The 15,714-nt window shown below is 37.2% G+C and overlaps 1 protein-coding gene across 2 annotated transcripts in view; it reads left to right on the top strand.

Annotated features, from left to right (window-relative positions):
• The first annotated feature begins 3,606 nt into the window (after nucleotides 1-3,606).
• Nucleotides 3,607-15,714, top strand: part of Not10 (CCR4-NOT transcription complex subunit 10) — a 146,766-nt gene continuing 134,658 nt past the window's right edge. For both annotated transcript variants that reach the window (XM_081756986.1, XM_081756980.1), the window contains exons 1-2: nucleotides 3,607-3,789; nucleotides 11,574-11,894. In XM_081756986.1, coding sequence (XP_081613112.1) covers nucleotides 11,625-11,894 — 270 coding nt within the window. In that variant the 5' untranslated portion in view covers nucleotides 3,607-3,789; nucleotides 11,574-11,624. The remainder of the gene's footprint in view (nucleotides 3,790-11,573; nucleotides 11,895-15,714) is intronic.

Below are 15,714 nucleotides of genomic sequence, written 5' to 3'. Positions count from 1 at the left end.
TCAAAACCAGACCAGGAAGCTTTGAAACAAGTATAAGATGAACATTTAAAGAAGCAGATAAAAATAGGAGTTAGGAGCCACTGCACTAAACTTTCTTGCTCCAATGTCTTAAATAAATTATGTTATGCTACAGTTACTATGTTCTGTACTAAAAACGTTTATTTTTTTAATTAGTAGTAAAATTATAAGACGTTCTCGAAAAACTTCGTCCGAAGACATGTCACCCCTAAAATATCACTTGTGGATATTCTCATAAGAAATAACATTTACGCAACATTATAAGTTATTAATGAAATATTTATTTATTAAATATGAACAGAATCTCCTGAGTCATTTTCGAAAAACCGTCCTGAAAAACCTCATCCCTAAGAGTAAACTATTTCTTGCTGAATGTTTAAGGACAAATGAGTTGTGCCATACTGTCGAGGTTAGTAATAAAACATTTATTCATCTGGATTTTTTCCTAGGGAAATTATTTATTAGGTTCCTAATTAAATATTGATGCATGAAATATAAACAAACTCATAAGAATCGCTGTCGAGAAAATCTCAGTTTTTGATTTTGACTCCTCATTAAACAATTTTTAATTTGGAGAGGAAGGGAATTGGAAAATCCTCTCTAGAAATTCTTATTAAAAAAAAAACTTAAGTTTAAAATTTCGTGCGAATACGTTGAATGATATGACTTCTAGACAAGTGAACACATTTACATCGGATTAAACGGACGAACGGACGATCAGACATTAAAACAAAAAGTACTTTTTCGGCTTGTAGGGGTCATGAAATGTGTAAATCCGTTGAAATCCCAAATTCGAATTGAAGAGAAGAAACCAGTAATATAGTGAGTAGCGTTTAAAGTAAAAAGAAATTGCTAAATTAAAAAAAGAATATAGAAAAACTAAAGAATTGCTAGAATTTTGATGGAGAGCTAATGTGTAGGCCAGATACTTGTGACAAATATTAAAAAAAAAAAAAAAATGTTAGCCATTGCTGCAAACAATAGCAATTTTTATGGGTATACCACCAGGGGGGGTGGTCCCCAAAACCCGATGAAAAATTAAAAAAACGAATTTCACTCTCCCCCTTCGGCCGTGGTACCCCAACATACATAAAATGCATACTAGCGAAAACCTTCATCCCTCAGATATACATTGGTACCAAATCATCTTTCTAGCTTAATTAGTGGCTGAGCTATTGACGTTTGATGTAAAAATAAATGCAATTTACGTCAAAAACCTGAAACTCCCAAATTTGGCGAACTTTGCTCCCTACTCCCTCTCATAAGCAAGAAGTACAAATAAAGGATATTACCATATATTGGAGTACTTCATTGCTTCACATACCAATTTTTATGAGTGTGCCCCCAAGGGTAATGCTCCTTCCAAAAAACTGTTGAAAAACAAAACAAAAAACATGACCTTTACCCTACTCTCCCGTTGTGGTGCCCCCATATACTATATAAAATGCACATCAGCAGAAAGCTACCCTGAATGAGCTATTAAGGTTTTAAGCCCCAACGCAGCAGTTGCGTCAATGGGTATTTAAAGGTCAATTACATTTGATTATTGAATTTTAAAATTGCATAGAACATCATTTAAGGTTCGGCCAGCAAGGAACATTTCAAATACATTTGAAGCAGAAATCAGTATGATCAAGTCATTAAAAATCCAGTTCATTTCAAATAAAACAGGAAAAAATACTTCAATTAAATTAACTAGAGAAAAACAAGATGGCGTAAGTATTCAACATTGTTAAATTAATACCAAGATAAATAACAATATTAAGATAAGAATATTAAAATTACAATATCAACATAAAAAAATAAACCAAAATAACAAATTCAAGATAAGTAACAATATCAAGAAAGAATATTAATATTACAATTCCAAGATAAATAGCAATATCAAGATAACAATTTCAAGATAAATAAAATTATCAAGTAGCTATGGTACGCTGTACCCAGTAGCGTAGCCAGGATGTGTGTTTGAAGGGGGAAGGGCAAGTGCTGTTATAGGTGCATATAGAGTAACTACAACAAAAAATATATAAACATAAAAATATATAAAAAAAATTACAAACATCAAAGTACCAAAGTACATTGTCGGACCTCTTTTTTTTGGGGGGGGGGCACACCGAAGTTTTTTTACATGCGTTCCACGTAATGTAATTTCGTATATTGTAATTTGCTACTGTGCACATTGTGACAAGCAACGAAAAAGAAAAAGAAATTGAACTGCTCATCAGAGATTATTCTGATGTATTAAAACAAGTAGAGTGAGAGTGAATCTATAAATCGCATACTTCCTGCAGGACTAGCTCAGGAGAGCAATGCTCCCGGAAGTAGGAACGGAAACTGATTGGTTGGCGATATCCATTTCTTGTCACATTGCTTTCACATAGCAAAAATCAAACGATTATTGTTGTCGGTCTTCGTGGCCGAGTGGACTAGCGCTATACGTTAGTAACAAAAGTCCCTTTTGGCATGAGTTCAAACCTGGACCGAGGAAATATTTTTTACATTTTTATAAAACTTTTTAAATTAAAATAATATGAAAATAATACTCAAAAAAGTGATTTACTTACTTTTGTGCAGATAAGTAGTAGTAGTAGTAATAGGAGCGGGTCAGAAGCCCCGCAGATCTCGTTTTGTTCCCCTTGTACTCCATGATAGAGGGCTCGTTTTGTTTCCCTTGTACTCCATTATATAGGGCTCGTTTTGTTCCCCTTGTACTCCATGATATAAATTTTGACCAACTTACAACAACTGGCTAGGATAGGGCGTAAAACAACTGGCTAGAGTGGCGCGCGAAAAAAACGTACTTCCGGGAGCATTACTCTCCCGAGCGGATCGTCTTCCTGCAGTTCATAGTTTTCGCCCTTGTACGAAAGACTAGCTCAGGAGAGTAATGCTCCCGGAAGTAGGAACGAAAAGCACAGTTCTGATTGGTAAGAGTTATCCATTTCTTCCCGATTGTGTTGTCGGTGTTCGTGACCGAGTGGACTAGCGCTATATGCTAGTAACAAAAATTTCTTTTGGCGTGAGTTCAAACCCGGCCCGAGGAAAGTTTTTTTCATTTTTATAACACTTTTTAAATTAAAATAATATGAAAATAATACTCAAAAAAGTGATTTACTTACTTTTGTGCAGATAAGTAGTAGTAGTAGTACTAGGAACGGGTTAGAAGCCCCGCAGATCTCGTTTTGTTCCCCTTGTACTCCATGATAGAGGGCTCGTTTTGTTCCCCTTGTACTCCATGATATAAATTTGGTGACCAACTTAAAACAACTGGCTAGAATAGTGCGTAAAAGAGCTGGCTAGAGTAGCGCGCGAATAAATTACTTCCAGGAACATTACTCTCCCGAACGGGTCGTTTGTATGATGCTTTTCACTTAATTTTCCCAGAGTTTATCTTCCGTTAGGCTATGTGATCTGTGTTATCTTCTACCCAATTTGATCTTTCTTGCTTCTTGTTACCTTGCAGTAAATTGCCAATAGATCTTGTTCAAGATAAACATTTCCGCATCGTTTCCACCCTTAGAAGAAGAAGAAGAAGAAGAAGTGAGAGAGAGGAAAAGATAGTAAAAGAAAAAGATAATGTATTAGATAAACATTTTATTATACTGTGCTTAGTGCAAGAAAAAAGTGCCAAGTGTGAATTTGAATGTGCGGTGTCGATTTTGTTAGAAAATAAAAAAAGATACTTCGTACCGTGTGTTTATATATATACCTTAGTTCAGTTCTTGATATACATTATACTACTGTGACAAAGAGAAACTGAAGTATTTTAAGGTAAATCTTAATTATTAGGTTATTCTTAGGATTACCCCAGTCGGCATTACAAGATTTAATGATTTATACTTAAAATAGGCAGCACCAAAAGTAGTTGATATAATTTTTACATCGTATACACTCCAACCTTAACTAATTTAACATTGTGTAGACTTCACTGTTTCATCTTGAATCAGATTTTTTTTTTTTTTTTTTTTTTTTTTTTTTTTTTTTTTTTTTTTTAAGTGCCGCAGATGTTGGCCCCGAAATATAAAATTTACGGAGAAATCAACGGACACAAACGAAATATCCGTGAGGGTAACGAAAAAGATAATAAAGGTCATCAGTGTAGAGTGATTGGTTATAGTTAAGGAGCCGTACTTCCCATTTAGGGAAGGACGAGAAACGCCATACTTTCAGGAATTATTCATTGACTATCTAGGATGTTAAAAAGTAGGTAATAGACTGAGTTCTTGCCCTTGTACTTAGGGTGTTTAGGTAGTGCAACAGTAAGATGTATCCTCGTGCACGGGAGATGAGAAGTAGCTGTTCTTAACTATTACCGAGGGAAGTACACAAATATAGAGCAGATAAAAAGACTGTGGAGTTGCATCTGAACTAGACTTGTTGAGGTGGGGGAAATTACTCGAGCAGACGATTGTACCAAATTTTCACACATTTATTGCATTTTAAGGTTTCTTTTTTGCAAAACATGCACTGAGTAAGGAGCTAGTGCATAAACCACGAACCAACTTGTGCTAGGTGGCCACTAAAAAGTACGATTACCATCTAACCGAGTCAGGGCAGGAACGCAGCAGGGGGGCCCCGATGGGAGCGAGGAAGTTCGTCCGTAGGGAGCAGGCGTGTCAGCGACGGGAGACATACGCATAAACGAGGAGAGTGGAAAAATTCATAAAATATCCGCAATAATTTTTACCTTCAAAAACACTTAAATAATCGTAATGATTCTTACCTTTCAAATGGCTTCACTGGTTTCCCGGGTACAAGTGGCCCGCTGCGAGGAGAAATTCGTCTGTTCTGAATTTTTACTTCTTTTTCGCACTTCGCAGAGTTGATTTTAGGTTTCAACATACCATAACGTTTATAATATGACGCTCTTTATCACACAATTCTTTGTAATAAAATCATATGTTTGACCGCCGATTATTTCCACCTTTTTCGCATTTCTCCTATTCTTCCGCCTTCCGCTTCAGTAAATAGTTACAGTTAGATACGTTTCACTACCGTTCAAAATGTATTTCAATATGATATCTAATGGCAGAAATTACTTATATTCACACTCTACTTCTTTTATGAAGAATGTTTCACATCATATTTTACCTACATATTTTACCTGATTTCACAGTAGGATTTGCAAGTAATCAAAATATATCGGATCCTTGCCTCTTACATGTATATTAAGGTAGAAATACGAAAAAGTGTGCTCTTTGCAACATAGTAGGCCGTACTCCATAAAAAAAGACACGATGAATTAAAATGCTATTTGATGGCAGTTTACAAAGTGATCATAGAAGTGTCGCAAGGCTGTGATAAACACGAGGCATGTGTTTCATACCATTTAAATTTTTATTTTCTGTCCGCATTTGTGCGACCCACCGTCGCTGACGTGCCTTCTTCCTACGGATGCTTTTTATTAGCTGCCGCTTGCCCTCCCTGCTGCGGTTCTGCCCTGACTCTTTTAGATATCGTTCGTGCTTTTTAGTCGCAATCTAGCACAAGTTGGTTTGTGTTTTAATTTGATTTGTGTTTTATGTACATAGGCCATAGTTATACTCAGCCATCTTGAAATCAATTTGCAGCTGCGCCCATTTTTTCTTATGATTCACTTTCTAAGGCAGTAAAAGTGCATTTCCTGCTATATATGTTATGAATATAAATATCTTCTTACATGACAATCTGGGGCATATTTTTGGATTTGTGTGTGTGGGGGGGGGGGGATTTCTTTGCTTAAAATTCGTACTTTCTGCTATATTTTCTTTACTTTTTGATGGTTTAAGTAAGGTTAGGTTAGGACTTTTGGATTTGGGGGATCAGAATTCTTTGCTTAAAATTCCTGTTTTCTTGCATTATTTTGTATATTTTTTGATGGTTTAGGTTAGAGTTTTTCGTTTTAGGAGCTCGACTTCGTGGCCTAAATTCGTACTTTCTTCTTATATTTTCTGTATTTTTGATGGTTTATGTTAGGTTAGGTAAGAGTTGATTAGTACTTAGTAATTACCCTTACGTAACATTAACTTATTTCTCGTGTAAACTTTTTTTTTTTTTTTTCACCTAATTTTGGGCCAACAAATACAACGTTGAAAACAATTCCATGTGGGTCTTAAACGGGGCTACCGTCTGCGGAAAATTAGCTTAAATTTTTAATACAATTATAAAGAAAGAGGTACGGAGTTGTTGCATGCAGGCTAGTTAATTTCACTAAGTAAGAAGCAGGATGAAGCCTTGTAAAACCCTTTTCATTTCTTTGAAACAACTGATGGGATAAATGTATTAAAATATCAATTCAATGTTCTCGGGATTGCTGCCAGAGTGAGTGTTGCTGTGCTGAGCTTTCGTTACCATACAGCGGCAACATCTTCAGAGCTATGTGTTGAAGTGTGCTGGTCGTACAGATTATATTGTGGTCTTTAAGAATCGCTGTGTTCCTATTGGTTGTTTTTGTTGGCCAGTGGCGTGCTCTGATTTTGCTGGTAGAAACTGCTCTCTGATTGGTTGATGGTTCTTTTCGTACTGAGAAGCTGGATCCAGATGTCAGGTAGATGATAACCTTCGTCTCTGTTGATGGATGGCTTGTATGTACGGATTCATGTATTTTCCTGTCCCAGAACTGTTTGCTTTTCTTTAGTACTTCAATTTGGTCCCACATGGCCGTATGATTGTATTGTATGCAATGTTCGGCTATTGTAGATTTTTCAGGTTGTTTAAGTCTGGTGTGTCGCTGGTGTTCTTTCATTCTGTCTTCAATGTTCCTTCCTGTTTCACCTATGTAAGTGGCGTTACATTCACAGGTGATCCTATAGATGCCTGGTGTCTTTAATCCCAATGAGTCTTTTGCACTTGGTAGTAAACTACTGATCTTCGGTGGAGGGCAGTGTACAGTCTTAATGTTGAATTTCTTCAATAGTCCTGCTAGTTGGTTGGAGGTTTTTCCCATATATGGAATAAGTGCAATATGTTCCTTGTCTGTCGTGTTGTCCTCTTTTGTGGTGCAATCTCTGCTACTGTATTTTCTCATGGCTGTGTTGATCTGTTTCGACGAATATCCGTTGAATTTGAATACTGTTTCCAGGTGAGACAGTTCTGTGCTTATATTATCTAGATCTGCTATTTGGTATGCTCTGTGTATTAGAGTATTTAACACCCCCATCTTCTGTGCAGGATGATGAAAACTGGTCGCATCAAGGTAGAGATCAGTGTGTGTAGGTTTCCTGTAGATTGAATGGCCTAGACTTCCATCTGGCTTCTTGTATACGAGTACGTCCAGGAACGGGAGTCTTCCTTCTGTTTCTGTTTCCATTGTGAACTAGATGTTGCGGTTTATAGAATTCAGATGCTGCAGGAATTCGTCGAGTTTCTGTCTGCCATGGAGCCATATCTTCAACACATAGCTCTGAAGATGTTGCCGCTGTATGGTAACGAAAGCTCAGCACAGGAACACTCACTCTGGCAGCAATCCCGAGAACATTGGATTAATAGTAGACGCCAGCAAAGCTTCAAGATCGTATTAAAATATTGCTGATTTCTAACACAGAGAGATGACTGCATTGACGAAATTACAGAACAGCTCGGAGTGTACTAGGAATGCACAAGAAACGAATGTTTTATACTTGAAATTTAGCCATAATCTAATGCTTTTTCAGTGTGCGATATAATAGCCTACACACTGCCTGAAGGTAGAGTTTACAGAGACCACATGACGTAATAGATATCCTACAAAACGTTGTCCTGGGGAGAGCGATGCCAAGGTTGGATGAGTGCATCCGGTGAAGTTGGTTCGTTAACCGATGGTCAGTGTGCACCTGAAGGGAAGGTTCTAGAACACAGGTCTACAGCTATATGTTAGTGTCTTGGTTGGTTCCTTTCTGCGTACAGTTTTACTATATGGATCCATGGTATTAGTAGTAGTAAGAGTAGCAATAGTAGTAGGAACGGGTTATAAGCCCTGCAGGGGTTTGTTGAGTTCTGTTCTCAACATGAAATGGGCAAATTAAAGACTTCCTCGAAGTTTTCAGTACATTTTATAATCTGTGGATCCGTACAGTAAAACTGTACCCCCTTCTGTAACAAAGTTTAATATTAATTCACATAGTATTGCCGAGCGAGCGTTAGCGGGTGAAAGCGGGTTAGAGTCCCACAGGGGACGTTGTTTTCTGTCTTTATTACGGCTAAATGGGAAGGGGGACCTGTGTTCTAGAAGCTTGCCGCACTTGAAGAACATTACATAAAGTTCATTTGTCTGAGCTTTATGTCTGTTATAGGGCCACTTACTTTCTCGCATGCTTTGCTCTATCTTAGGCATGGTATGGTGGCTCCGTCAAGTAAACAAGTCAGGCGGATTGGAGTTTGTATCCTTACGCAGACGTCACTATGTGGGGTTATTTAAAAGTATTTCTACGTATATCACATTATGGTGATCCCTGTAGTCCAATCTTTAATAATAAGTGTGTGTGTGTGTCATCATTGCGTAAAAGAAAGTCACATAGAGGAACCAAATTTTATACACAGATATATCTTCACCAGGTCTAATCTCGTACGAAGACCTTTTTCGATTTTCTGTTAGATAGATAACAGCATAGGATAAATACCTCGGCAATTAAATGGTTGTGCAGAGATTTTTGAAGGACATTTTCTTTCTTTCTTTTTTTTTTATCCAATCTCTGAATAAAGACCTGGCAACGACGAGTGCTAACAGATAGTATAGTGTATTAATACAAGTATTATCTGCCGCTGACAACAAAAGGACAAGCGTGACGCAAGTAAAATTGTCAAATGTCCAAGCGCTGACATAAAAGTGTACCGAAAAACTTTAAATAATACCTTCGCTCTCTACACTGCTCATCATTCACATATGAGTATTAATTTCCTTGTCATTCCTCGCAACATATATACATGTCACTTTACAGACGCAAGTGAAAGACGTTTAGACGTTTTAATAAAAATCAGCAAGGGGTATCATAAAGGGGAGATTTTTTCGATTATTTTTTCAATATCTCGCACCATTTTCAAGATTTGAGTCTACTTCCGGTGGAGTTTCTAATTCATGTATGATCAGGAGAGCAACCAAAAGCATAGAAAGCATAACAGCAATTTACACATATGGTTGGTACCTTGAACATGATTGTGGTTGTCTAAGGGTCCAAAAGAAACTAATTTTAAAAGCATTATTTTAGAAAATAAAGCATAATTTAAAATATATAGCACAATTCTTGGAAAATTTTGTTCAACTGCAAGTTTAACATACTGTATTAGTATTTTTTTAAACCAGTATTTACGTTGCAACATCATTGAGAACATAACAATGCAACAATGAAAAGCTTATTTTTATTTCTGTAAGCTTGTCAGTGTAATCCTTTGATGTGCAGAAAAGAAAAAAAGGAATAGAAGAAGAAAACTACCCGCCAATGAATAGTACAGAACTCCACACTATATTGTTATGTGTACCTCTTGAACTTGAGCACTTTCTGGTGGCATCTTTTACTTTCCCTTCTGTATATATGCACCTCTAAGGCGCACTAGTGATTAAAAAAAAAAAAAAACTGACTCGAGTAAAGTATATCTCTTTACAGTGCATTAAGTAGAAGGTTCATTAAATATGAAAGAAACTGGTTGCATAAAATATTAATAAATAGATCAAGATATTTAGAATATTTAATGTATAGTAAATATTATACGTTATACAGGATTAATCTAAAACAATGATTGAAATTAACAATAAAGCATAATGTGGGTTGCTCTAATAATCAGTGTTTTCTTTCTTCTTGTATGCAATATGTAATAAGCAAGTACATTGCATACACAATTAATTATAATGCCACTAATATATGGTGTTCATTGGGCAAAACACTCCAAACAATAAAGATTCATCTTAGATTGGAGAAATGGTTATCCTTCGATTTTCATTATCATTTGGCCTGAGAGATATACTAACCCCGTATACAAATGTGTGATGTGGAATGTATAGCATGTAGGATATGATGTTTTACTTTTTAAAATTTCAACAGTTCCAGTATATCCCTAAAAAATATTATAAAGAAATAATGGTCATCTTTTTTAAATGTTCAATTCGAACTGAACAATCTACATAAAATTTACAATCGATCAGTGAAAAGGGCATATTTCTATTGGTTCCCTAGAACTCGCTGTCGAAAGGATTGGCCACAAACATATGAACTTTTCTTGACCACAAACATATAAACCTAACATTTTAGTATATAGATAGTTACTTTTGCAGTAGGTAAACAATGAAAGTAAAAATGATTGTCAGAATAACAATAAATAAAAAGCAAGCAGGCTTATTCTTTCACTGTGAAATTTCCTGCGATAGTGTAAGTTTGGCAACTTTAACTGAAATATTGCTTGTTGCCACTGTCTTTCGACAAGATTACAGTTGCTATCCATAGACCTATAACCTGTGAGATTCAGTGATTTTTATGAATTTCGTTGATTGACAACAAGAAGTAAAAAGAAGCAGCAATTTTAAAAATAACATAATGCATTGCTGAGAATGAAACGGTTGCGTTGACTTCATTATTATTGTGTCACTTGTCGCTGTTTCGTTCACTTGTTTCTTCCTCCACCCTCCTTTCTTGAACTGTACTATCTCTACAGGTGTAACAACTATTATTGGAAATCACGTTGAACGTTACTCCTATTTTGCTGCTTTCTAAAATGACATGAAGTTTAGTGGATTCTTGGTATTTTTATAAACTGTAATAGGAATTATACATAATCATCATCATAGGTATTCTGCCATTGTTAGCACGTCACTTGCTGCAACTGAGAATCTATGCTCCACGGTCTTTCGCTAAACTCTTCGTTTTCACGTACGATTTTTCTGTTTTGATATCGTCCATTAATTGTAGTCTCCTTCGCTCCTCCCTCTCTTTCCTGTCATCATATCATCTAGCACGTCCCTCATGATACAGTTCCTTCTTAGCCAATGCCCCAACCAGTTTCTATTCCTCTTTTTAATAATATCTAGAAGTGTTCTTTTCTTTTCCACCATTTCTAACACTCTCTCATTCGTTTCCCGCTCGATCCATTTAATTCTCTCCAATTTTCTCCAGAAGGCCGCAGTGGTTCAGTGGTAGAGCGTTCACCTAATTCATGGGGTCTTTGGTTCGAACCCAGCTCGCGCCAGGTGAGGTTTGTGGTGGAGGAAACCATGTGCGTGGGTTTTCTCGGGGTTCTTCCGTTTCGTCCCACTTTCATTCACCATTTCATTCATTTCTTATCATCGTCTCCTTTAGCCTAGCCGGCATAATCGTGCGACGTAAAACTTAAAGATTTCATTTTCTTTCTTTTTCACACTCACATTTCGAATGTTTCCAATCGCTTTTCATCATTTTTGTGTAATGTCCATGTCCATTATACATGAATTGAGCATTAATTTTTTTTATAAGGTTCTCAGAAACACATCAGATTTTCTCGAAGTGTATAGGCAGTAAAATATTACAATTTTTATTCCATCGAAACATCACGGTAACTTCTAGTAATTTCCATTCAATCCCAAACTGTCTTGTCCTTATGCTAAATTAACACTTATGTTATATTTTTCCTTGCAGTTGAATAAAACTGAGTAAGTGTTACTTGAGTATAACGCGAAAATTTCAAATATGGCTGAGAAAGAAGGGGAGACGGAAAAAACGCTGGACACATCTATAACTCCAGTGATCTCGGACCAAGAGCGAGAATTAGCCCAAACTGCTTTAGCAGATTTCAACAAAGGAAATTATGGATCTTGTTTGCAACATTTGACGAAACTAGAATCATCAAGACCAACGGATACCAAAGTGGCTCATAACAAGGCTGTTGTTGAGTATTACAAAAGTGAACTCAAGAAGACGGATCAATTTAGAAAGAATATGAATCTGGTGTGCAGTCAGGTATGGATGTTTTTAATTTTAATAGCAAAAAGTTTACGTGTAAGATATGCTGAATTTCAATTAAATGTAATGATTTAAATCATTAATGCTATAATGCTATATGATAGAATTGTCATAAACATTTGAGCTCTCATTGAATTATATTAGGTATGTTCCTGTTTCACATTAGACATATTTGTCAACCTGTGTTTTAAAACAACAAAAGCACTGTAATTATGAGGCATTACAGAGATTCCCAACTTTTCAAGGATCTGGCTGCTTGAAACGATAAGAAGACGGAGAACCTTATATCGAAGGAATTAATTGCTGAAGCTATTATTCATCAGTGTGTGTACATACGAAGGATGTTATAAAATAGAAGATCTGCTCATGCAACAAAATTGTGAAGCCATACGTCACAGTTTCGCCACACCCACTCTGCCCGCTCCGCACCACTAAAATCACAATGTTTAGAGCCAACAATCATGTCGGAAATGAGAGTAGTCAATCAGACGTGCCTACTCAGGCGATGCTCAGTTGTTTTTTTGGCTTCACTGAGTCCATAGGATGAAGATATGCGTGGGCAGATCCTCTATTTTATGACATCCTAGGCATATACGCAGTTTCCATAGTTATAATTCTCAGTCCTATTTCCTCACCAGTTTGTTATTTTCCAGATTTTCCTTTTAAATAAGGGGATTAAGATTAGGAATTAGATTTCTGGACTTTTGTCATCTATTGTCATGTTAGCCCGCCACACATATGAGGGATTACGTCCCTCGGCGATCACACTGCCCGGAAAATTGGAGAGGAAGAAAGAAATGGGGGAAGTAAGGAACCGGCCTGCAACTATTATGTTAGGTACCATCCCAGCATTCGGCTAGTGTGAATGAGAAAAACCCTCGAAAAACCTCACTCAGGATGTCTGGCCTGCAAAACCTGTTACATCTTTTCGATCTAGCGGGAATCAAACCCGGGACCGCTTGCATCAAAGGTTTTAAACAGGGTGAAGGAACTGACTACCCTATCTACTTTACGGACTTATAGGTTCCGTTGCTTGCTTAAATAGGCTAGAACCTTTCGTACACAAAAAGATAAATACATAGATTCCATATCGGGAGTATATGCAAGAATTATCTTGTAATTATTGTATTTTGTTATACTTACGTATGTAGGTTGATAACTTCCCAAATTGAAACTAGAGCTCACATCGCGTTCAACTCAGAACGAAAATTGAGATAATAGAAGTACATCGGTCAGATAATGTTGTTCAAAATTTGCATTAAAAATGAATGAGTTATTTAAACAAAGAAAATGGAGTTATCTTGAATGAAAGGTTTTAATTCCGTTACTTGAATAATATCTGTTATGGTTGTTATGATAGCTAATTGTTAAATTACACTTGTAAATCCATGTTTTAATTATAAAAATCGTCATTACTTCAGTCTGTCTTTAACTTCGAACGTAACTTGATTCGATGGAATTCAAAGAGTGGAAAGACTCGGCTTATCCGATGATTGAGTTCGGGTTTCTTAACTTAGCGTGCCAGTGCTTTAAACAATATGCTACCCATTCATTTCCCCACATCATCCACACATTTTCATTCCTCAGATTGGTGTGCAGTCATTCAAATGATGTGGACTGTACTATAGCTTACGCTATTCTGCTTTGACAACTCATTGTGTATCTATGTGTATATTATTGGGCATTTATGATGGATTCAGTTATATACATCGGGCCGCAGTGGCTCAGTAGTAGAGCGTTCACCTCTGGTGCTTGGGCTCCCGGGTTCGATCCCAGCCCCCGCCAACTGAACTTTGTGGTGGACAAACACCGTGTGCGTGGGTTTTCTCGGGGTTCTCCCGTTTCCTCCCACTTTCTTCATTCCACCATTTCATTCATCACTCATCATCACCGTCTCCTTTAGCCTAACCGGCATAACCGTGAGACATAAAACTCAAAATATTTTATTTCATTTTTTCAATTATATACATTTATGAAAACGGAGTTAAACAGCCTATATGAAACGCAATCTCATACTAAGTAAGGTACACTAAATGTGTCATCAGAAAGAGAGATGAAGGAAAAAATAATACCAAGGAAGTAGTTGTAACGCGTCCAATGTGAGCGGCGTCATCTTAGAATGCAGGGTCATCGTGTAACCACTAAATCCTCTGTATATGTAGAGGTAATAGTATTCAAAGACCGCCGACACAATTCGGTACTCTTTTCGGTCGAAATTTAAAATTTTGCCGTCATAAGTATTCGCTATTCAAAGCTATGTAGACGATTGAATGTGATACGTATGTAACACTTTTTCGAATAAAACCTTTAAAAAGATCAGGTCAAATTTTCATTCCCGTTAACTTTGTTTTTGTTTAATCAAGAAATGTTTTATCATGATCATAGTATTCTATATTAAGGTACTTTGGATGTGCATTGGCTCGTCCATCTCACTTGCGTTATTACTACTCTAGAGGCCTTTTTATATATGTACACAGTATCTTCTTTAGTTTGAAATACTGAACTATAAATGCGGTATTGTAAGTTTTCGTTTAATACGTAGATTTGAAATATGTGATACAGAAGGTTGGTCCGTCTATATGTGTCCGATTTTGACGTCTTACCTACCTTAGAAAAAACAGGGGACCAACATCAGTTGCCCTCGATGTGAGCACCCTGTGTCTTGACAATAGCCCTGTACTGAAGCTTCCATTGTAGGAGGAGGCTCCGTTAAAGTACAGGGATGGGAATCGTGAGCCATTCTTCCTGCAAGGCTTTTCAGAGGCGACGAACGACACGACGAGATGCAAGTGCTCTTTTAGTACACCAAACTCGCGAAAATCCATGGGACTGGCATGTCCTGGAAGGGAATAGCCGCGGATGCCGATGTCTGTTGCATAAATCTCTGTGTAGAATAAAATTACGTGATGAAGCATATCTATGCACACGGACTTAATTTATTGCCTTTCCATACAAACGGAACAGATTTCCTGTATAAATTGGTGTGAGTATATGTTACTGATAAAATGTAGAGTTGATTTTGCAGTTTTTAGGCACTGCCGAATCGTTAACTTACCTTCATAGTAGTATCCCGTGACAACCAGAAATCCCTTCGAGAAACTTTCTTTGCACTGACGGATGAAGGCAGGACTAATTCTTGCATCTTGTAAGGCGTACGTTGTGGCTCGAACTTTGACACAGTCTGATAATAGATAAATGCATACTTCATCGAGTGTGCCAACAAACTTCCACTTTTCCCGGATAAAGTGGCATTCGTAGAGACGCCTGCAGTGGGTCTATTTTTCACTCGAATAGGCCGCAGTAAGGACATGTCCATGACTTTTAAACACCATCCGGAGCTTTAATGTGCCATGTAGGTTGCGGTTCACAGTTGACTGTGCCATGTGCAATCACACGTTATGTAGGAGGGTTTTCCTGGAGATCGTTGGGCGAAACTTCCGGCTACAGGTGGAGTCACTGCAGTACATGGTCGCTTCGTATTCCCCTCAGTGGGTGAACAAAGTATTGGAACGTTGTGTTGTGCATGTCGATTAATATTGTTCTTGATGGTCGTTTACCCCAAGGCACATCCATTTTCCCTGCACTGGTTTTGAATCTGTATCACAAAAAACTTCGCGCGGAAAAGTGCAACGATGCAGCCTTCCCAAACCCGATTCACCTTGAGAGCCATGATTCAAACAGACCATACACACACACACCCACACACACAAATTTGGCGTGATATTAGAAGCCTTTGGCTTTCTCCTGCTGTTTGAATCATTCGGATCAGTTGATTTTATGAGCAGGTGTGAAGGTTTAAAATCGAACACATATATAC

The sequence above is a fragment of the Thermobia domestica genome, chromosome 1, assembly GCF_964235325.1.
Source record: "Thermobia domestica chromosome 1, izTheDome1.hap1.1, whole genome shotgun sequence".
Lineage (NCBI taxonomy): Eukaryota > Metazoa > Arthropoda > Insecta > Zygentoma > Lepismatidae > Thermobia > Thermobia domestica.
Note: the sequence above shows the minus strand (reverse complement) of the source record. Positions and strands in the feature narration are given on the sequence as shown.